Source organism: Arvicanthis niloticus, chromosome 30 (genome assembly GCF_011762505.2).
Source record: "Arvicanthis niloticus isolate mArvNil1 chromosome 30, mArvNil1.pat.X, whole genome shotgun sequence".
In the NCBI taxonomy this organism is placed as follows: domain Eukaryota; kingdom Metazoa; phylum Chordata; class Mammalia; order Rodentia; family Muridae; genus Arvicanthis; species Arvicanthis niloticus.
In genome coordinates, this window is record NC_133438.1 from 11,295,495 (window position 1) to 11,320,256 (window position 24,762).

Genomic DNA, 24,762 nt, shown 5'->3' on the forward strand with positions numbered 1-24,762 from the left:
GTATAGCAGAGCATAGCATAACATAGCAAAATCTGATAAGCAAGCTGCCACTATTCTGTTACCAAGCTCCTCTATCGTCCATTTTCTTTGCCTTACACAATGTAGAGGGAACATGGTAGACATTTCCCAGCTATTGAGCAGAAGCAAGTAAGTCTTTGCAACTTACAACATGTTTACATGTTTACAACATGGATTATGATTTTAAAAATAAATTTGGAGGCTATTAGAAAAACCAGTCATCATTTGTTATGAAAGCCCCAGTGGCCAGAGAGATGGTTAAACAGAGTATATGATGCTCTTCCAGAGAAACAGAGTTTGGTGCCCAGATCCATAATGTGCAGTCTATGATATCCTGTAGCTTCAACTTTAGGGGATTTATATTTCTATTCTGGTTTCTACAGCACCTCTAATCCAGTTATACTACTTTATGCAGGTACATAGACAATGCAAATATAATTTTTAAGTAATACAGAAAAATTAAAAATACCCCAATAAGTAGGTAAGGATATTTAAGAATTGGCTAAGGTTTAAGACCATTGCTTTGAAGTTTTCAATAACTTCCACACATTCCACAAAAATCCATAGTTATCTCTTCTTCTGAAGCCATGATTATAAAGGTTAGCCTCTCTTTTAATTCTATTCACTATTATTGCAATAGAAATTAGACATGACTAGTATAAAATACATCTCTCACATTAACCCATTTAGAAAATGTGATTAAAAAATGTCCGTTTATGTATCTTGTAGTATTTTCATTTTCTGAAGATGTTAGCTGAAATAGAAGAGATCTTAGTTTTCTACCAGCAATATTTGTTACTCTTCTTGCCTTTTTATTCAGCAATATTATTCAAGGAAATAGACAGAGTTCTTAAATATGTAGTAACAATTCTGAAATGTTTCCCTGAAGAGTTTAGACAAGAATGTATCAGAATGAGTACACAGAGAGGTCCTTTACATGAGGAAAACACACAAATTAACTTTGGTTATATTTGAAAAATGATGAACAGAAGTTATATAACTGTAGAGAAATAAGAAAACATGGGTTAAAATAAATGTTCTTATTTTGGTATATTTTCATATACCAAGATGGATGAAAGATGGGAGTATGCAGGAGTAGGGAGAACTCAAACCCACTAGAGAAAGAAAAAAAAATTAACCTGTCACTTACACATTTTGACTAATAGCGCATAAACAATGAAGGAAATTTTAAACTGAAAAATTAACTATTCATAACTTTTAAAAAGATACAAACCATTAAACTCAGGGGCCAGAAGTATTTTATTAATGTAAAGATATAAACAAATGACAGTTTACATAATATTTTCAAATTATACTCATCATTGAAATTTTAGACAAACCTTAACAATTATTGTTAATATTAATTGCACCATAATTTTTCTCTAATTCACACCTAAATTTACAATAACATCTATTATATTTTGTTAATTTGTTTCATAAAGAAAACAGATGATGATATTTAAAAGTTGGTGGAGACAAGATTAATGTAATCTCCAAAAACACAATTTCAGAAAATGTTTTCAAACAATCCATATTAAGATACTGTATCTGTCTCCAGAGTAACTCTGAGAAATACTGAGATGTTTGTTTAGATGGTTCTTTGAATCCTGGAGATACAGACCCAATTTATGCAATACATTTTTGAATGTCATTTATTGTGCCAGAATAACATGAAGTAAAATCTTTTGCCGTATTATGTTACATGTTCATATTATGTTATGTAACATAACATAATACATGCTACCTGACACAGAATAGAAAGACTAAGTGCATAGTATATAGTCATTGAAAGATAATAACTTAGTGGATAACCCATCCTGTAGTATGTCTTTTAAAACAACTATCATATTTGTTCTTTGTTCAATACTCAAGGAATTTCATGAATGAAACTGCAATTAAGCAAAGCACTTTATCCACTGTTCTCCTTGTAAGTTTGAATTGCTGAATGAATCGGCTTTGAAAGATGATACCATTTGCTCTTGTCAATTATGTATTTCTTCCCCTCCAAAGAGCTCCATTAATCTAGTTCATTGTAGTGTTGGCTTTTGTAGTGTGAATTCTGTCTGTCAGCATCTGGTTAAAGCTAACTTTCTTACAAAAGCCACTGACATTCCATCATTAATGCTAAGTATATGATCCACATTCTATCTGAATATTGATAAAAAGGACCTTTGTCTTGGATCTCAAGAACTGTGTTTGGCTGCAGTACTTAAAAGCCAATCACATGGCTAGTTCACAAGCTCAGCATTGGCTAAGCTTATGATAGCTCCAGAAATGGGTAACTCAAGATATTTCACGAGTTAATTTGTCATAAGTTCGGCTACAACTGAAAACATGATGAAAAATCATGTTTTCTAGAGTTGTTAAGAAAAGTTCATGAAAATTGACTTTGTATTAACAAGATGATGAACATTCTCAACAGTTATTTTCAGTGATGCATGGACAAGTAAGTTAAAAACTGTCATTCATTTAACTGTCATTAATGTTCAATTAGCCAAAAGAAAGTAAGAAATTTCATGAACATGTCTATGCCCAAAATATCTCACTTAAACTTTTATGGCATTTGTATTGTTTCCATTTGAAAAAGGAAACATTTAATTTCACAGAAAGTATGTATTGAGAAATAAAACTATGTTTGTATTGGCCAACCATAGTTATTGTTTGATCTAAACTTTCACCCAGGTGATAGATTTACTTGGGCACAATCTGGAGAAATGTAAATATTTCATATCTCATTAACTTGCATATTAAACAAGACCTGCTGAACTGCAAGTATATGTCCACAGGAGAGAATATCTTAAGCATAGCTCAAGACAACCTCAGAGATAAGATCCAACAACCACTTATTCTTTGTCATGTTCCATCTGTTAGATAATCTGATCATTAAGAATATGGCAAGGGATTTATAGCACTCTGGTGTAAGACATACCTATATAGAACCTTGCCATAACTGAACTAGAAACAGAAATGAATATAATGATACACATAGGTTTTTGGATAATCTGAGTCTACCCACAAGATGCAGAAGAATAACTTTTATATATGATCTTGTACTATTTAAAATTAGAACACAGTCAGTGTTGCCAATTTAAAATTGTCTACCTAAAGTTATAAATCTCATTTTGTAATCGTGTCAATTACATTTAAAAGTAAACTTTAATAAGCATACTACCTTATAACATCTAGAAAGAGCTTAATGTAAGTACCCCTCCTATAGCAACAGACACAAATAAAGATTCTCAAGTATTAGACCCTCAACACATTTGCTTATTAGTCAACTCCTTTGTCCAAGTCATCTCTTTATACCTGGCAAAATGTTTACAAGGAAATCTCAGCATTGGATAGTTTTGATTGCCTGTACCACTGTGGACAAAAGAGAAGTTTCCACTTTCACCATGTAAAAGCAGTTGTCAGGGTCATACATGGGTATCTATTGTTCTTCCTGCTTCTGTTCTGGAGACTGTGATTTGCCAGGGTTCTCTCCAGGGTGTTGGGCAGGAGTGACAGGAAACTGAAACCCATAGCCATTGTACCCATCCAAGTAGACGCATTGGAAGAAACTGATGGGACCTGAGAAAGAGAGTGTGATTTTTGTTATAAACAATTAGTACTTGTGTAGCAACACAGGAGGCACTCTGAGGCTGTATACCACAGTAGACATCGTCCCTGACTACTGGAGAAAACTGTACTTCAATATAACTTGGCTTCTTTATACATAGAATCAAGACAACATAAATCATGATGGGATACTGAAAAAAGTAAACAAACAGAGAATAAAAGGTGGTGGTGGTAGTGTGTGTGTGTTAATAATGTCTCAAAACATCTGTGAGTCCTAAAGTAGTGAGTTATTCCATTTATCTTTATTCCAGAAGCATGAGATCCATTGAGAAAGCCTGTTTTCTTCTCCAGGCAATGCTCTAAGGTGGATGCTTCACACATAGAATAACGCAGAAAAATAAGCTGAATGTGGCACAATGCCAGTGTAAATTTGCTCATTGTCAACACTGACTACCTAAGTTCAAGGCCCAGGTCCCACATGACAGAGAGTGGAGAGACATGGCCTAGCCTCAGTAACTGTTTTCAGATATTAATTCTTCCTGTTTTCTTGCATCTTGGTAGCACAAGTGCTCTTTTCCTAAAGCTGTTGAAACTGTAACAGCTACTGTACATTAGATGAAAGTAGCAAAAAGGTGCCCGAGTCAGGGAGAAATAAACAGCTGGTGATAAAATTCAAGAACATCTTTATATAGGTCCATCTAATTTGAACTTTTGGAGATGCAGGCTCTGCCCTGGCATATGTATCTAACCCAAGTCGAAAGAGCTATTAGCAAAAATATCATCAGCTCTAAAAAATTTAGAACTTACGTTCATGAACAATAGGATGTAAACCTGCTATTTTAAATGTTAAATAATACTTAAATAATAAATTCCACAATTAAAAGTTTTTACTAAACAATATTTTACAAACATTTAATTTATTTCTAAAAATAAATTAAATATTTCTTTGAGGAAATATTTTTCTCTGTAACAATGGCTAGCCTGGGCTACTTACTGTCTGGCACAGAGTGGTTTTGAATTCAAGGGATTTATCATGCCTCAGTATCAGGAGTGATAGTAGAAACATGACCCATTATGCCTAGAGACTTTTGGTTATATTTCTTTTTATTTTGACCTAATTTATATTTGCATAAAAAACAATACAGGGACGTTCCATGCATTTCACCCAGTTTCTCACACTGGCAAGATAGAGTCAACAGGAAAGTAGTGTCGACACTATCTACACATGGTATGCTTATTTCTGAAATAAGAGATTTCAACTGTTGATGCAATCTAATTGTAATTATTAACAATAGTTTATCAATTGGAAGAGTATGGTAGTTCAGATCATAATTGCCTTTTCATGGAATTCGCATTGACATATGAAATTATTGCATCAAGACTGTTTATTCTCTTGTATTTCTCACAGCCTGATTATATGAAACATTCCAGTGATGCACTTTTGTGTAGCCATGTCTGAATCAACAGTAACATTCATAGCATAGTAGGTATCCAAACCTCTCAAGTAATTAGCCACCTCAGCAGTTTCCTTCAGAAGCCACGTAGAAAACCATGAAATCCTATGAGAATTATTTTCTCAGATAAATCTTTAGTTCTTTAAAGCATTGTATATGATGGCCTTATTGGATCTATTTTAAAAATTGTTTGCTGTAGTCTGTGTAATGATGATTTGTGTGTGTGTGTGTGTGTGTGTGTGTGTGTGTCTTGCTTTACAATCTGAACAAAAATATCTCACTTGGAAAATCTGGGATAAGGAGAATCTTGGCCACCAAGTTCTGGAACTCCATGTGAATACTAATTACATTCTAGAATCAATGATTCCAGACACTGACAATTAAAAGATTTCCAAGTGTCCAGGAACATCAAAAGGAACTTTTAATTTTAGGAGTGAACACAAGCAACCTATTAGCTAAAAATATTTCCATATTTTTTTGAACTTTATTTAAAGAATTTCAGGACTCCACTTTGACTAATCTGTTACATACCAGACAGTAACATACATTTAAGCAATATTTAGGTAGAGAACCGACGATCAGAGCTATGCCAAAAAGCTTATGATGAATGGCATTTCAACCATTAGTTAGAGTTATTTTAACCCTATGCCCCTTGACTGAGACAAAAATGACAAGTTTCTATTTGAAACTTTAAGGTACTTTATCAGATCAATGCTAAAATTAATTTTCTACTAATACTGCTTTAGAGTCTCTAAATTTTAATTATCTAACTAGTATCTTAATTAATGGAGGAGTTAGTTGTTTTTAATTTCATTATAAACTTACTTTTTTGCTTCTTTGGTGATGATACATTATCAGTTACTTCTGGGGATAAAAAAAGTAAAAGGGGTGTATTAATACATGCAGAGATCTGTAGCAAGCATGTGGGTTTGTGTCTTATATATTCAAGCACAGTATTTTAGTGACAGAAAACACCATTTTTACACACTCCAAGTTTTTATTTAGGTTCATTTCAGACTTTCTTTATGTAAACTGTGTACCGAGGTATAGAAACATATTCTTGGCAATTCTACTGGCCCTGTCAACTGGGGTGTTAATGAATGGTGATGAACTGACATGCATTCATTTATTGAGATGCAGTCTTTGATGTTTAGGCATTAGTTAGCAAGGGGTAGCATCAATTAAATTATTCTATCTTTTTAGAAGCTGGGTTTTCTTATGTACTAGAGAGTTTTTTTTTTTTTTTATTTCAAAATATCACATAAGCTGTTTTAAATAGCTTTACAGTTTAAACAGTATTACTCCAGGATGTTATAAGAAACCAGAAGTCTTCCATTGTGGTTTTGGTGTTCCTTAGCTAACTCGTTCTTTACTTTTTTCCCGTTATCTCCAGTTTATCACAAATGTTCCAGTTTGTTCTTGTATGCAACTGAAACTTAGTGATTCTAGGTGGCATTTGTCTTATTTCTTAACACAGTGATCAGATTCCATGTTTTTTGTTTGCTTTTTGTTTTGTAGATGTTTTGTTGTTTTGTTTTTGGATAAGTCATAACCTATTTTATATACATTCCATAATTCCATTACCTTTCATTAACAACCCAGCATTTTGGTTCATTCTATACTATAGTTAGGTAAATAGTGTTGTAATTAATATGGAAGTACAGGTATTATAATAATGATTTGTGTCCTTTGTATATAAATTTAGTAGTGGAGATGACAGAAGATGTAATAGATCTATTTTTAGTTTTAGAAGGAATCCCTTTATTTTTAAATTGCTAAATCAATTTTCAGTTTTACCTATAATATATACATTTTCTAGTAATACATCTCATTGCAAGGTTCAATTCAAATTTGATTTTGTAAGGCATGGGTATCCATTTATCTGACTGTGTCTTTACTCAAGGCAATGATTGTCCCGTTTTTAATAAAGTTCAAAAACAGTTACAAAACTTACACTTTCATAGCAAGAAAAACAGTTGACCAACTCTTACTATCCATAGAATGTATTAGAAGAAGTCCTTATGTTGTAGCAGTTCCAAAGTCAAGCTAAGAGCCCTTCAGCAAATGACGTTGACAAAAATGAACAAGCTAGTTCCAACTCTCACTTTCCTGAGACAGGCATTGGGAAGTGTTTGGTTAATATTAAACATCTGGAGGTAGAAAGTTTTTCTGAGTGCATGAGCAATGTTTGGTGCATGTGTACGTGTGTGTGTCTCTGTGTCTGTGTGTGTATGTCTGTGTGTGTATGTATGTGTGTCTATGTGTGTGTGTCTATGTGTGTGCATGTTCTATTCTTCTTTCCTTCTATGTTTTCTTCCTTTAGAAGAGGGCTTTTACTATGAGTGAATTTTTTTTAATAGAAACAACTTTTGATGAAATAATAGATTTTCACTCAATGAAGTGATAATTTGTTATCATTAAAATGATATTTTTTTAAAATTAGGTAATAAAAATACCTGATATGTATTTGCAAATAAGGACAACCTAGCTCTTCTTCAATATGCAAAGAGAAGAATAATTTATAAATAATATAAAGCTACTTAAAAGCAAATATACCACACATACATTGCCCATAAATGACTACAATTACACTGAGATCAAGAATATTAGACTAAAACGAATAACAAAAAGCAGAACACTATGTCCTTGAGAGAAAGCGTATAAATAAGCAAAAGGTAAGCAACTCACCTTTATCTTTTTTTGAATGTGGTACATCTTTGGAGTCTTCTAAAGAGAACAAAAATAAAGAGTCATTATAAGAAAACATGTCTGCATGACCATTATAAAAATAATATTGAATAATAACAAGTATTTAAAGAAATAGAAGCTATTTTTACTTTCTTGGTTGGAAATTAAGTTGGTTACTTATCAGAGATAAGTTTTGGAGTTTTTCAAAACCATGAAAAATTTACCTGTCATATACTATTCAGCTGCTTCACTTGGGAGTACATGTTCAGAACATATCTGGGTTAAACATTCCTAAGACAGCACCTGGTGAGATTGTTTAGTTGTTGAAGTGCATCTAAGTATGAGGCTGCCTTGAGAGCTGACACCACAGAAGCAAGCAGGACACCTTTAACTTCTGGGAACTAGCCAGTTGTAGTTCCTTTCTATGATGATACCTCGCCAATGGTAAGAAATTTCTGAGCTTGTAATAAAAGTGTGGAAGGCAGGACAATTGAAACAAAGACAAACAAGAAAAATGAGAGAAAGCTGTCATTTTTAATGTAATTTTCTGGTGGGTTCTTAGTTTATTTTTGAATGATCCTATAGTAAATATGCTTGGATTTTAGAACAAATCTCTCAGAAGTCATCATAGGACAACTAATAACTAGTAGGTGATCTTCCTGAGATGGCCTCATCTTAGATTAAAATCTACAATGAAGCTCTGATAGACAAGGCCGGTGAGAAAATCATTTTAGAAAATTCTCTTGTTATTAATATAATTTTACTGTTATTATTATGTATATAACAAGCACTAGGTATTAGCCCCCCTCTGCAGAAAGACAGAGATGTAATGTTTTGTAGTAATGCTACATAGACAAATAGATGACTTCTTAATTATTAATGCTAGTCTTATCAGAATTTCTAAAATTATATCAGTATTTATTAAGCTCTTTTATAGTAGGACTGCTATTAAGACTTTTTTTCTGATAGTCAAAACTGTAACTCTGCTCCCATTGTGTTACCAGTTAATTACTTCTAGATAGTAACCAGACATTCTACTACTCAGAGTATTCCAAGAAGTTAACCAAAGGTTATAAAAAGGAACTAATGATTTATTATAGGTGATAAGACAGAAGATAAAATACTGACTGGGTATGTCTATACAAAACTTTAGTAATAACTTACTTATGGTTTTCAACTCTCAATGAACCTGTGGTGCTATGACAGGTAATGACCATTTAGCCAGATAAATACTCCTAACAGATATGTATGTAAGCCTTCTCTGTTGTAAACTTCTTATTCGATTTATTATTTGATTTTATGTAAACTTGTTATAAACTTTTTACCATGTGATCATGTATTCTGAAAGACATGTATTGCTAAAGACAACGAGAAGAGTCAGAACTGAGCTGAGGAGAACTTTTTAGGCAGAACATTTTTTTAGATAAATCTGAACAGAACTTTTTAGAACAGAACTGAAAATAATTTTTTTTTAAAAAAAATCAGGATACAAGAGAACTTTTTAGACAGAACTGAGCTCAAGAACTTAGAAGTAAAGGCACAGCTGTTGGGGGCCGACTTTTAGCAGAAAGCGGCTATCAGCTTTGCAGCCATCTTGAGCCATATACCCTGACATGAGACTTGGATTACAATAGCCTACAACAGCTGAGCACACTCTGATAATCTTGATTTAGATACCTTGAGATTAAAGGTGTGTGAGATTAAAGGTGTGTGACTTAAGAGTGACCTAGAGATCAGAGTTAGAGACAAGACCTAAGGGCATGATTATAGGTGTGACTTAGAGGCGTGGCTTAGAAGTGAGACATATAAAAGGCAGAGACAGAACAGAACTGAGAATCAGACACAGCAGAGAGAAGACAGAGAAGCAGGCACTTGGGAGAGAACTTGGAAGAAGTAACTTGGAATTTGGAGGCACTAGAAACTAGGAACTAGGAACTAGGAACTCAAGACTTGGGACTTGGACTAAGAAGAGAGACTGAAGAATAAAAGGGACTGAAACGCACTCTGTCTGGTCTCCATTCTTCGAGTCCTCACTCTCTCTCTCTCTTGCTGAACCCCGACCCGCGGACCGGAGCGGCAGCTTGGACTGGGATACAGTGGCCGCCAAACGCGGGGCAGCCCGGGCCTCAACATTTTGCTCGGGCCGCAACATTTTTTGGTGCCTGAACGTGGGGCTAGTGCAGCTCCCAACACATAGCATTGGGAGAAAAGCTATTGAGAGTAAGAGCAATATTGTGAGCAGGAAGAGAGAGCAAGATTAGGAGAATGCAGAGTGGAATAGCTTAGAAACTATAGGTAACATAAAAAACTAAGAGAGCAATATGCAGAATGCAGAGGGAAAGAGGAAAAAAGAAAAAGTTGCAGAGAGCAGAAAAAACAGACAGACTTTTTACCATAGGACAGAACAGGTCTTTACTTAATAACAAGGCAAGCTTAAGTTAACTAAAAGGAACAAAGCTTTCTTTTTACAAACTTGAGTTTAAATCATTCAGCATTAAAAGGGAGAAGTTTTTTTCTTTTCTATGCAATAAAGACTTGAGCTCATTTTTCATCCAGAAAGAGTGAGTTCTTTCTGCACTGGTGCTTGTTCTTTTGCTCCAAATGCATGTGTGTGTGTGTGTGTGTATAATTGTGAGTATGTATTCAAGATAAGCCCAACTGATTTGAATGGAAATGTATAAATATGCATACATAAATTTGTATATAAATTTACATGAGTTTATGCATATATGCCTATGTGCAAGTTTTTCCTTCTGTGAGCGTTATTTTCCTCTCCCTGTTCAATCAAAGTTTATGTTCAATAAAACTTGTTCAATAAACTTGTTCAATCAAACTTCCCCCTAGCCTGACTAGCAAGAAACATCTGGACAAAAGGGAAAAGGCTCTAGGAATTAATCCTTTACTTACTCTCCTGCTGGTTTAGGATGAGATGCTAAATGCCAAAGACTACAAAGAAAGGAGTGTACATTTTTCTCTTACCCCTTATAGGATCTTTCCACTTCCCCCACCCTTTTTAAGAGAGCTTTCACAAGTTAGCTTTTACAACTAAAAAATAAATGATAATTCACTTCAAACTTTCCCTTTTTCTTCCTGTGATTTCTACTATCAGGCAGAAAGTTAGAGACTCACAGTTACTACTGAGAAAGAACAAAAGCTACAGTACTTAGTCCCTCCCACCCCCAGTTAGGCTAGAGGTGTCAATTGCCTAATCCAGCAGTTTTTAACCTGAAGAATTAGCAACAAAGTTTTTTTTTAGGACTTTTTAAGAGTTATTATCAGTACTTCAATACAGTTAGAGAGCTAGAATGTTCTGAGACCATCAGTCTTTAAAGCAAAACCAGAGTCAAACTCTGTGTCCTGTTTCAACATAGTCCAGGCCAAGAGGCTCCCGACATAAATTCTTTGTAATATTCTATCACATAGCTGTACCTAAGGTAATGTATCCATTCTTCGGTTAAGGGTATATGGTTCCAGTTTGGCTAATTATTAGGCTGGTTCTATCAATATTCATGCATAGTCTTTTGTGAGAGTAGAAGTTTTCACTCCTTTCATCCTCCAGGGAGGCAAATAGTGGGGTTTTAATAACCTGATATTAAAAAGAAAAACACTCAAGTAGTTTCTATATCAGACCATTTTGCATTCCCAGCAGCAATTATAAAAGTTCTCTTTGTTAAAATTTCTGTTCTTGTTTATATTTAAGTCTTTAAAATATATCAGTAATTTTAGTACATATAAAATGGTGTGTAATAGTGAACTAATTTGCATTTTGCTAATATCTAATGATGTTTAATATTTTCTAACACTTATGTTTGCTTATACATGCTCTTGGCAATTATTCTTGAAGTCTTTAATTATGAATTTCTTAAAATTAATTTTGTAATCATTTTAAATCATTTGTAATAGGTATTAGTTCCTTTGTGACCATCTCATGTACATATATATATATACATACATACATACATACATACATCTCATATATGGGCTGAGAAAGAAATTAGGGAAGCAACACCCTTCACAATAGTCACAAGTAATAAAAAATTGGAGTAAATCTACCCAAAAGAGAAAAAGATCTATGTGACAAGAACTTCAAATCTCTGAAGAAAGAAATAGAAAAGGACCTCAAAAAAAAAAAAAAAAAAAAAAAAAAAAAGGAGAGATCTTCCAGGCTAACAGATTGGTAGAATTAACATAGTAAAAATGGCCATCCTACCAAAAGCAATCTACAGACTCAACACAATCCCTATCAAAATTTCAACATAATTTTTCAAAGCCATGGAAAGACAAATTCTCAAATTCATCTGGAAAAACAGAAAACCTAAAATAGTGAAAATAATTCTTAACAATAAAAGAACTTCTAGGGAAATCACCATCCCTGGCCTTAAGCTATACTACAAAGAAATAGTCTCAAAAATTGCATGGTATTGGGACAGAGACAGACAGGTTGATCTATGGATCAGAATTGAAGACCCAGAAATAAAACCACACACTAGGTCTTTGACAAAGAAGCCAAAAAATATACCACAGAAAATAATGACACAACTGTCAAAGAAAATACATCCAGAAAATTCAGGACACAATGAGAAGAACAAACCTAAGGTTTATAGGCATAGAAGAAAGCAAAGAGTCTCAACTTACAGGGCCAGTAAATATCTTCAACAAAATTATAGAATAAAACATCCCTAACCTAAAGAAAGAGATACCTATGAACATAAAAGAAGCCTACAAAACTGCAAATAGACTAGATCAGAAAAAATTTCTCCCATCACATAATAATCAAAACTTCAAATGCACAAAACAAAGAAAGACTATTAAAATCAGTAAGAAAAAAAGGTCAAGTAATGTATAAAGGCAGACCTATAAGAATTACATCAGACTTCTCACCAGAGACTATAAAAGCCAGAAGATCCTTGACAGAGGTCATGCAGACCTGAAGAGAACACAAATGCCACCCCAGGCTACTATACCCAGCAAAACTCTCAATTACTATAGAGGGAGAAACCAAGATATTCGATGACAAAACCAAATTTACACAATATCTTTATCTAGCCCTACAAAGGATAATAGAGGGAAACCACCAACACAAGGTGGGAAACCTTACCCTAGAAAAAGCAAGAAAGTAATCTACTTCCAACAAACCCAAAAGGAGATAGTCACACAAACATAACTCCATTTCTAATAACAAAAATAATAGGAAGCAACAATCACTTTCCTTAATATCTATTAAAATAAATGCACCCAATTCCCCAATAAAAAGACATAGACTAAGACTGGGTACATAAACAGGACTCAACATTTTGCTGCATACAAAAAACACACCTCAAACACAGACACTACCTCAGAAAAAAAGGCTGAAAAACAATTTTCCAAGCAAATGGTCCCAAGAAACAAGCTGGAGTAGGTATTCTAATATTGAATAAAATCACCTTTCAACCAGAAGTTTCCAAGAAAGATAAAAATGGACACTTCATGCTGATCAAAGAAAAAAATTAACCAAGATAAAATCTCAATTCTGAACATCTGTGTACCAAATGCAAGGGCACCCACATTCATAAAAGAAACTTTACTAAAGCTCAAAGCATACATTGCACCTCACTCAGTTATAGTGGGAGACTTCAACACCCCATTCTCATCAATGGAGAGATCATGAAAACAGAAATTAAACAGAAACACAGTGAAACTAAGAGAAGTTATAAACAAAATGGAGTTAGCAGATATTTATAGAACATTTCATCCAAAACCAAAAAAATTATACCTTTTTCTCAGTACTTCATGGTACCTTCTCCAAAACTCACCATATAATTGGTAACAAAACAGGCCTCAACAGATACAAAGAAATTGAAATGCATGGGATATGCATCTTTATAAGATCACCATAAACAAAGGCTGGTGTTTAACAACTGTAAAATCAATGGAAAGCCCACATACACATGGAAACTGAATAATGCTCTACTCAATGATAACTTGGTCAGGGAAGAAATAAAGAAAGAAATTAAAGACTTTTTAGAATTTAATGAAAATGAAGATGCATCATACCAAAACTTGTGAGACACAATGAAAGCAGTGCTAAGAGAAAAACTCATAGCTGTAAGTGCCTACAAAAAGAAACTGGAGAGAGCACACACTAGCAGCTTGACAGCACACCTGAAAGACCTAGAACAAAAAGAAGCAAATGCACCAAAAAGGAGTAGACAGTTGGAAATAATCAAACTCAGGGCTCAAATCAAGTAAGTAGAAACAAAAAGAACAATACAAAGAATCAACAAAACCAAGAGATGTTTTTTTTTTTTTTTGAGAAAATTAACAAGATAGATTAATTCTTAGCCAGACTAAACAAAGGGCACAGGGACACTATCCAAATTAATAAAAACAGAACTGAAAAAAGAGACATAACAATAGAGACTGAGACATTCAAAATATCATCAGATCCTCCTTTTAAAAAAGCCTATACTCAACAAAACTTGAAAATCTGGACAAAATTGACAATTTCCTAAACAGATACCAGACACTAAAGTTAAATCAAAATCAGATAAACCACCTAAAAAGTCCTATAACCCATAAAGAAATAGCACCAGGCATTAAAAGTCTCCCTACCACAAATCCCAGGGCCAGATGGTTCTAGTGCAGAATTTTATCAGACCTTCCAAGAAGAACTAATACCAATTATCTTCAAATTATTCCACAAAATAGAAAAAGAAGGAACACTACCCAATTTGTTCTATGAAGCCACTATTATACTCATACCTAAACCATACAAAGACCCAACAAAGAAAGAGAGTTTCAGACCAATCTCCCTTATGTATATCGATGCAAAAATACTCAGTAAAATTCTGACAAACCGAATCCAAGAACACATGAAAACAATCACCCACAATGATCAAGTAGACTTTAATCCCAGAAGTGCAAGTATGGTTCAATATATAGAAATCTAGCAATGTAATCCACTATATAAACAAACTCAAAGGAAAAAAAAAAACCATATGATTATCTCATCAGATGCAGAGAAAGCATTTGACAAAAGTCAACACCCCTTCATGGTAAAAATCCTAGAAAGATAAGGAATCAAGCTCATACCTAGACATAATAAAAGCAATATACAGCAAAACAGTAGCCAACATCAAAATGGAGAGAAATTTCAAGCAATCTCACTAAAATCAGGGACTAAACAAGGCTGCCCACTCTCTCCCTACCTATTCAATATAGTACTCAAAGTCTAGCCAGAGCAATTAGACAACAAAAGAAGATCAAAGGGATACAAATTGGAATGAAAATGTCAAATTATCACTATTTGCAGGTGATATGATAGTAATCTTAAGTGACCCCAAAACTTCCACCGGAGAATTCCTAAACCTGATAAACAACTTCAGCAAAGTGTCTGTATATAAAATTAACTCAAACAAATCAGTAGCCTTTCTCTACTTAAAGGATAAGCAGGCTGAGAAAGAAATTAGGAAAATGACACACTTCACAATAGTCACAAATAATATAAAACGCCTTGTTGTGAATCTAACCAAGCAAGTGAAAGATGTGTATGACAAGAACTTCAAGTCCCTGAAGAAATAAAGAAAAAAAAATCTCAGAAGATGGAAAGATCTCCCATGCTCATGGATTGACAGGATTAAATAGTAAAAATGAACATGTTGAGAGCAATCTACAGATTCAACGCGATCCCCATCAAAATTCCAACTCGGTTCTTCACACAGAGAGAATGAGCAATTCTCAAATAAATTTGGAATAACAAAACACCTGGTATAGCGAAAACTATTCTCAACAATAACAGAATTTTGGGGAGAATCACCATCCTTGACCTCAAGCTGTTCTACAGAGCATTAGTGATAACAACTGCTTGGTATTGGTACAAAGATAGGCAAGAAGATCAATGGAATAGAATTGAAGACCCAGAAATGAACCCACACACCTATGGTCACTTGCTCTTTGACAAAGAATCTAAAACCATTCATTGGAAAAAAGACAGCACTTTCAACAAATGGTGCTTTGTTCAACTGGAGGTCAGCATGTAGGAACATGCAAATTGATCTATTCTCATCTTTTTGTGCAAACCTCAAGTCCATGTGGATCAACAACCTCTATATAAAACTAGACACACTGAAACTAATAGAAGAGAAAGTGGGGAAGAGCCTTGAACACATGGACACATGGGAAAATTTCCTGAACAGGACACCAATAGCTTATACTCTAAGATCAAGAGCTGACAAATGGGATTTCATAAAATTGCAAAGCATTGTAAGGCAAAATACACTGTCAATAGGACAAAATGGCTACCAACAGATTCAGGAAAAAATCTTTACAAATCCTACATCTGATAGAGGGCTAATATCCAAAATTTACAAAGAACTCAAAAAATTAGACTGCAGACAATCAAATAACCCTATTAAAAATGTGGTACAGAACTCAACAAAGAATTTTCAACTGAGGAAACTTGAATGGCCAAGAAGCACATACGTAATGTTCAACATTTTTAGTCATCAGGGAAAAGCAAATCAAAACAACCCTGAGATTCCAGGTCACACCAGTCAGAATGGTTTAAAAACATTAAAAACTCAGGCGATATCAGATGCTGGTGAGGATGTGAAGAAAGAGGAACACTTCTCCATTGTTGGTGGGATGGCAAGTTGTTAAAACCACTCTACTCTGGAAATAAATCTTGTGATTCCTCAGAACATTGGTCATAGTATTACCTGTGGATCCAGAGATACCACTCCTTGGCATATACCCAAAAGATGCTTCAACATATAATAAGGACACAGGGTCCACTATCTTCATAGCAGCTTTATTTATAATAACCAGAAGCTGGGAAGGACCCAGATGTCCTTCAACAGAGGAATGGATACAGAAAATGTGGTACATTTACACAATGGAGTACTACTCAGCTATTAAAAACAATGAATTCATGAAATTTATGGGCAAATAGATGGAACTAGAAAATATCATCTTGAGTGAGGTAACCCAATCCCAAATGAACACACATCGTATGCATTGTTTGATAAGTGAATATTAGCCCAAAATTTCAGAATACCCAAGACATAACTCAGAGATCACATGAAACCTAAGAAAACATAATTACCACAGTTTGGGTGCTTTGGTCCTTAGAAGGAGTAACAAAATAATCACAGGAGCAAATACAACATCATGTGTGGGGCAGAAACTGGAGGAGAGTCTGTCCAAAAACTGCTCCACATGGGGATTAATTCCAGGTGCAGTCTCCATATGCAAACACTGTTGTGGATGTCCAGAAGTGCATGCTGACAGGAGCCTGATATACCTGTTTCTTGAGAGGCATTGCCAGAGCCTGACATATACAGAGGTGGATGTTCACAGCTAACTATCAAACTAATCACAGGGTCCTCAGTGTAGGAATTAGAGAGAAGATTGAAGGAGTTGAAGGGGCTTATGGCCCTATGGGGAGATCAACAATACCAACCAAACAGAGCTCCCTGGGTCTAAACAGCTAGCCTGGGAACATACATGGAGGGACCCATGTCTCCAGCTGTATATGTAGAGGAGGATGGACTAGTAGGGCATCAGTGGGAATATAGAGCCCTGGTCCCTTGAAGGCTGGATGCCCCAGTGAGGGGGCATTCAATGGTGGGGAGGTGGGAGTGTGTTGGTGTGATAAGCGTATTCTGGGAAGGGAAATGGGGAAAGGAGGTAACATCTGAAACATAGATAAGTAAAATAACCAATAATAATAATAAAGAAAAAAGAAATACAAACAATAAAAACCAGATAATGGAATTGGCTATCACAGTCGAACATTTAAGACTTCAGCAGCAATATTTAATTACCCATATTACTGGGATTCCTTATAATCGTCAAGGACAAGAGACTGTGTAAGGGGCCCATGGATCTTTAAAATAAAATCTTCATAAAATAAATAAGATATATCTCCATACACACCCCTAATATAGTTGCTAAAACGTAAAAGTTAAAAACATTTAAAAATGAATGTTTTGGAATGATTTATAAAGCCTGACTCAAAAAGCATACGCTGAACTGATTTGTAATAAGTAAAGTAATTGTATTGACAATATATTAACAACAGACAGAATGCTTGCAAATTAAGAAGCATGTTCCAGGTCACTCAACTAGTAAATTCTAAGTATTAAAATTCTAAGTATTAAAAGTATTATTTTAAAGTATCATTGACCTAGTCTTCCAAAAGCATAAAAGGGAATTTCTTATTTCTCCTTATTCTATAAAGCAGTCTCACTCTGAAATCAACCCAGAACAATATGCCTTAAGAACACTATGGATCATTATTGTGTAAATTCTTATAAACTGGGGTGTAAAAATTTCTCTAGAAAGTTGAAGCCATCAATGTATAAAATCCATACAATGAGCAGGTATTATGTATTCTAGAAGTGAAATTCTGCTTAACATCTAAAAACTCAATCACTGCATTATTTCATTGTTATGTTTATAGATGCAGATAATGTTATTTGCCACAATCCTCTACTACTACTTCATGATTAAAAAACAAGGAGTAAAGTGGGGTCATCTCAATGAACAATAGTTGTCTCTCTCTTAAGTCTTCATTTGCTTCCTACTTTCTACAATTTTATGTTTTGAGTAATTATTTTAGAAATGAGAATGACCTCCTTTTGCCTTTGATTTAAAGAAGTCCTAATCGCACTTACTGAAAAGGTTCACAGGCTTTACTTTAGGTCTTACGTGGGCAGCACCTGATATCAGTCATTCCTGCTCTGCAAACACTTTTAACAGACCAGGGGAGAAATTTAATAGCCATTTAGTTTTTACTACTCCATTTGTTCCTTGTTTGGATTTTGGCCACATTTAGAACAAATAATTTAAGATGTATTGGCATGAAGCTCACCATTTCAACCCATTTGGTTGAGTGAAATAGAGAGCACACCAAGCCTTAATCTATAACTGGATCTTATTCATATCTTTTTCAATGATAAGAAATGTGATTGACATATATTATACAGTAATAAAATTAATTTACTTCCTTAAATGGCCAATATATTTTCATTAATTATATAATATAAGGTAATTTTATCAACAACTTAGTTACTCTCTTATAACATTAATTAAGATTCTGCACAGAGCCTTACAAATCTAAGACAGAAATGCATTGCTTTTGATAATGTATATTCCATGACAGGTAAGGAAGGCATTCTTGTCAGAATGACCTAAGACTCAGTCTTGTTAACAAAATAAAAAATGGGGGGAGGTGGAGAGCCTTTGGGGCTGCTTGGCAAGAAGCTGACATGCATCAAGGATAAGAAAATGGGCTGCTTGGCAGGAATATGACATTGGCCAAGGACAAGGAATTAGGCTTCAAACAGGAATCTGACATTATGCTAGAACAAAGAAGTAATCTCAGGCAGGAATCTAAATATTAGGCTACAACAAAGAAGTAATCTCAGGCAGGAATCTAAATTTTAGGCTAGAACAAGAAAGTAGGCTTCAGACATGAAAATGACCTTGGGCTAGGACAGGGAAGTAGGCTCAGATACTTTGGTTATCCTGATAAGCCTTTAGAAACAGTGATTATGGGAATGTTCACATAACTGGGTTTAATGCCTTGCTTTTTCTTTGACTATTTGTGTTTATTTTATTGCTTGTTCCTTGACTATTTGCATCTATTGTATTGCTAGACCCTCAACCTAGAACTGACCTTAATACTTGCATGTAATCAAAATGGTATAAAAGCATAAAGGAGGAGGGGGGATGGGATGGGGGTTCCAGGAAGGGGAAATGGAAAAAGAGACATCTGTATTGTAAATTAATAAAATATCCAATAAAAAGTCGTTTTTTTGTCTAGAACCATTTTTTCTTTTGCACACCAAAAAAATTAAATGGCCAATATATTTTCATTAATTAATTGTAAGATAATTTTAGCAGCAACTTAGTTAACCTCTCATAAAAATAATTAATTTTTGAAGTGAACAAATTCTTATCTTTTTGGATAAATGCTATTACTTCACAAAAGACCATAAATTCATTCATTTAAAAACTAGGGCTAAGGATTACAGCAACGTAAAACAAAGAGCATGTTTTCCGTGCTTGAAAACTTTAAAAAATTCATTTTTTGTGTGTCTCAGTTGCTGCTTATCTACTGACTGAATCATCAATACTAAAACTGTTATCTGAAATATTATATATTCCTTAAATCATAAATTAAATTCCCCTTGTGATATTCTGGATTGCTGAAGATATTGAAATATTTCAGTGTAGGGATTCCCATAAAATTATTAACGATTTAATGTTAAATACTATATATTTGTTATGGTTAATTACATTTGTTAAAATAATTAATAGATGGCCATTTCAGAGGTAGATTTTCAGACAGATGTATATTTAAATTATACATTCGGGGAAAAGCATTATCACACTACTGAGATCCTTATTTAATTATGCCTAAAGCTCTTTTATCACTTTGTGATTATTTCTAGGTAACTTGAAACTACTGACACCTCCGTCAATCATCTTACTCTAATATGGAGGCAAACTAATTATTTTACCACATTTATAAAAGATGAAGACCTTAAATTTATATTTTTAACAAAAACAAAACCAGAACAGAAATTATTTAATGTAGGGCAAGTAGAACTTAGTCACCAGACCCCCCCCAAAACAAACAAACAAACAAACAAACAAACAAACAAATCCAACCAACCAAACTGGTAAGGTCGAGCAGATTAAGACAGATTAAAAAACTATGACAATTCGCATAATTGAGAACTGTAGGCATTTGAATCTGCCCCTGGCCAGATTCCTGTCCTGGAGCAGGTGACCACAACATCCAACGAAGAGGACCATGATAACTGGCCGCATAGCACAGATCCCAGAGCTTTCTATGCTAACGAGTTATCTAGATGGGCTGGCCCCAAGGGTTTAACCAATAAGTTTTCCTTCCTGCAAAATGTATTTAACCTCTGGTCCACCTTGAGTAAGTTGTATGCACACTTTTCACCACGAATAAACAGTTTGGACAAACAAGGATTCAAGGATTGGCTTTTTTTTTTTTCTTCATCAAGAATCACCATTGGGCTGATTCTTCCTACCTTATATAGCCTTACCAACTAACAGTCCTGCAGAAGGCCCCACACGTTTGGTTTCCTCGGAGTTAGATAAAGTGAGCCATTGCTCACCCAGAGAAACACAAGCTGGAACCTCTACCTGTCTCCCCCAAATGGGTGTTGGGGTGCTGTTTGCAAGCACCCAGATGGTGGAAAGGAAGGAGCATAGCCTAGAGGTTTTCTCTTCTCTTCTCTTCTCTTCTCTTCTCTTCTCTTCTCTTCTCTTCTCTTCTCTTCTCTTCTCTTCTCTTCTCTTCTCTTCTCTTCTCCTCTTCTCTTCTTTTCTTTTTTTTTTCCTGGGCAGCATTCACACACCCCAGCTCCAAGGCGGAACGTAGAACCATAGCTTAATCCATAATCCCGTTTGAGACATGGAATACTCCACTCTGCTGTGTAACCTCCATTGTTGCCTCCCCTCAGCATCTTTGCGCTATTCTATCATTGGAAGCCCTAACTGTGAGAATGCAGACCACTGGGAAATCTTCAAGCATGACAGAATGAGCACGATAAGGCAGTAGAATGCAGCTTGTGCTTGTTCTCAAACTACATATATATATTTTTTTTAATCAGTACCACGGACAATTTTTATAAGCATTGAAAATTAGCAGGAAAAAAAAGCACCTAATCTGTTAATTCAGTCACAGACAGAACCTGATCCAGGCAGCAGACAAAAACTGCAGGTGACGATTTCAAACATCATTATTCCTTAGACCTCCTTTAGCAATAGAGGAGTAATGACAAGTATATTAGTATATTACATCATACTCAAAACACTCCCATGCCTATCTCAATATATTCAGCAATGCCAAGGAGATTGAGGGATACAGTAGACATTGCTTGCTATAAGCCATATTTACTGTACTCTATCTATAAATCTTCCACTTTTATCATTTACTCCAGTCTTACACATCCTAACCATTCTTCAAGGGACTGCATTCTCCACAGCATATGCTCTTGTGAGCCTTGCCTTTAGGGGCTATAGAGAAAGGGCAGCTATAGGGAAAGCAGCTTCCTAGGGCTCTTCTTGAGGATCATCAATAAATTTTGTCCTTATATCTGTGAGAAAATTCATTAGTCTTGTATTTTTTTAAATTGCTGGGGACCATATGAGGTTTTGTTAATTTCAGTCAAGGAATTCTTGAGTGACCTACTTGGCGAGTTTTATATATTAATGATTTCTTTATGTTCTCTTCTGTACTTAGCCACTTGGTAAACTATTAAAAATATTTAGACCCACACAGTCCATAGAGCAAGTACTGCCTACACAGGGTGTGAGAAATTGAAATGTGGTTATGTAGATGTGTCATAAGTATAAAATACACATACAGTTTCAAAGTTGTAATTTAAAAGATGTACACTTGTATGCCTGTTAACATATTTAAATGATATATCTATATATTTAATTACACATAATATTAAAGTAATTTTGCCTACTTTGTAAAAACTTTGTTACATACCTATCAAAAGCTACACATTCAGCTAACAGTATACATAATTTTTTATAATAGTAATTTTCAATGATTTGGTTTTTTTTTAAAGAAACTGGAAACATGGAAACAAACATTTTATTATTTCATTGAATTCTCAAAACTTTTAAAACTTTGTTTACAGCAGGCTTATGCATGCTTAGAATGCTCAGAAAACTCGCCATGTTTATTATATTCAATTGAACAGGGAGGCAGGGTTATAGCACATATATACACAAGAAATCAGAGCTATTAGATTAGCTGAACAGGAGGCAGGCTTCACTAACTTCAGTAGGAGCAATCTCTATAGGGGAGTATTCCTCAGGCCATAAACTTTCCAGGGTGGGAAGACAACTATGATGGAATTTTTACTCACACATTGTCAACACTCAGGCGACTGACATTCAGTCATTCAGGACCTTACTAGCTCCAAGCAGATGAGTGCGTAGCCAAATGGGTTATTGGAATGCAGGACTGAACTGGAAAGGTGGTTGGCTGTCTCCATCTCAGCTGCCCCTGAGGAGAGTAGCCTCTTCCACCACTTGTGTTCACTACCACGATGTTCTACCTCACCTCAGGCCTGAAGTGATGAAGCTGCTGACCACAGACTGAAATATATTTTTTCTTTAAATGATGTTTCTTACATATATACCACAGCCACATACATGTACCAGAAAGAATTTGTTGCCAATACAAACAGTACTTACTTGGTAGTTTTCCAGGTTTTTCTGCTAAAAATAGAATACACATTTTTTTTACTAATATAATAAATCAAGGAATTTGTAGCATGTAACAATAGACCATATTAACGTGTCTAATATCTTTAGGGCCTTTTCTACTAATAAAAGTTAATAAACAGATACATCTCCCCATTGCCAACAAATGTGTTTTTTCAATAACTCAGTCTCTATAGAAGTCTTTATAGAAGAAAATATAAATGCTATAAAAAAAGACATTCTTCATCGTAGGCAACAAATAACTTAAGTTTTTAAGCACTCTTACTAAAATCAAATGGATCTTTAAAAAACTATTTTGATTCAATGTAATTATAGATAACTTGAACAAAATTACTTTTCATGATGTAGTTTATGTATGTACTTTACAGTTTATAAACTACATACAATATATTGAGAATCATTTTCCATTCAAAGGTGAATTTTAAAAAAGTAAATGCCAAATGTATTAAAAACTAATGACTCTGTAAATGCATAACACAAACTGGATTTTTTCTTTTCAACAAGTGATAACTAGTTGAAGTAGAACACCTCATTAACTGTATTTAACATAAAAAGCACTGTAAGATGATTATTCAAAATGCCAGGAGATAGGCTAGTTTTGTAGAAAAGGAGATGAAGCGTATCTCTTGTGTACCACCATTTATTAAATTTAAATGTTTGGGCTTCAAATAACAATTTTTAACAGAATCTGCATTACAGTGATATACTTTGAGATCTGTAGAGTTTATACTGAAGAATTAAGAACTACAATTTACAAAAGACCACCTTTTAATGAAAAAATTTTAATTTGAGTTAAGAGAATTTTGTTTTGAGGATTGTTGTAACAAATGCCTTCAACAGAAAAAAAAATCACAAAATTAAGTAACTTAAAATTCTTCACTAATTAATTCTTTTACTTTAAAAATGCTGGAATGATAAAGAATTCAGAGCCTATATGAAATCCAAGTGGAAAGCAAGATAAAATGAACTATCATTGTATTTTCTCAACTCACTGTGACTTGGAGCTATGCTTTGGGAATTAATAATTCCCCTATACTGAATGCTATGGTACTGTCTTGGATATTAATAAGTACACTGCAATATAATGCATCTAGGTACAGCCTAGCTTTTGAGTATAGATGTTATAATAAGCAACACCGAGAATCTGTGGCAAAGAGGGCTTGCTTTCTTCTCAATAAGGATTTATATGTGTATTACACAGGAAAATAATTGGATTTGGTTTTTTTTCTCCATCATTTTAGTTGAGCTGGTCTAAAATTATGTCACCCCTACTACTTAATTATTTAATAAAGTTTATTCATAATTTTGTGATATCACTCAAATACATAACTTCATTTTAAAGGCAATAATCTTCCATTTGCATGCTGGCATTTGCAGTCCATTGCTAGGTTAAATTGGTTCTAAAAGTCATTTTATAAATAATATACTTGCATGATGCTAATTTTCTTTACTCACAAATAAAATAAATCTCAGTTGAAATTGTTTTAAATTATTTTAGGTATATAAGTCTAGACATTAGTCATGCAGCTAATTTTTTTGTAATAGGGAATTATATTCTTCTGGCATGAATAAAAATATTTCACTGAATACAATCACTAATAAATTGCTTCATATTTTATAATATTTTCTTGAAGCATTATCTTTCTACTAGCTATTTTTGTCTGCATCTCTCTCTAGTGTATTAGCAGAAAAAATATTTACAAAACCTTTCTTTAAAAAATATTAATGTTAATAGTGATAGTGTTGAGTACCATATGAATTCCCATAGCAACAGAGA

The 24,762-nt window shown here is 34.2% G+C and overlaps 1 protein-coding gene across 10 annotated transcripts in view; it reads right to left on the minus strand.

Moving 5' to 3' along the window:
- Window positions 1-2,368: 2,368 nt before the first annotated feature.
- The window catches only part of Trdn (triadin), a 379,612-nt gene continuing 357,218 nt past the window's right edge, over window positions 2,369-24,762 (minus strand). For 7 of the 10 annotated variants that reach the window (XM_076927916.1, XM_076927914.1, XM_076927917.1 and 4 more), the window contains 4 exons: window positions 22,956-22,979; window positions 7,719-7,757; window positions 5,856-5,894; window positions 2,369-3,588 (listed from right to left, as the gene is read on the minus strand). In XM_076927916.1, coding sequence (XP_076784031.1) covers window positions 3,449-3,588; window positions 5,856-5,894; window positions 7,719-7,757; window positions 22,956-22,979 — 242 coding nt within the window. In that variant the 3' untranslated portion in view covers window positions 2,369-3,448. The remainder of the gene's footprint in view (window positions 3,589-5,855; window positions 5,895-7,718; window positions 7,758-22,955; window positions 22,980-24,762) is intronic. The other 3 variants (XM_076927911.1, XM_076927909.1, XM_076927910.1) reach the window with 3 other exon arrangements.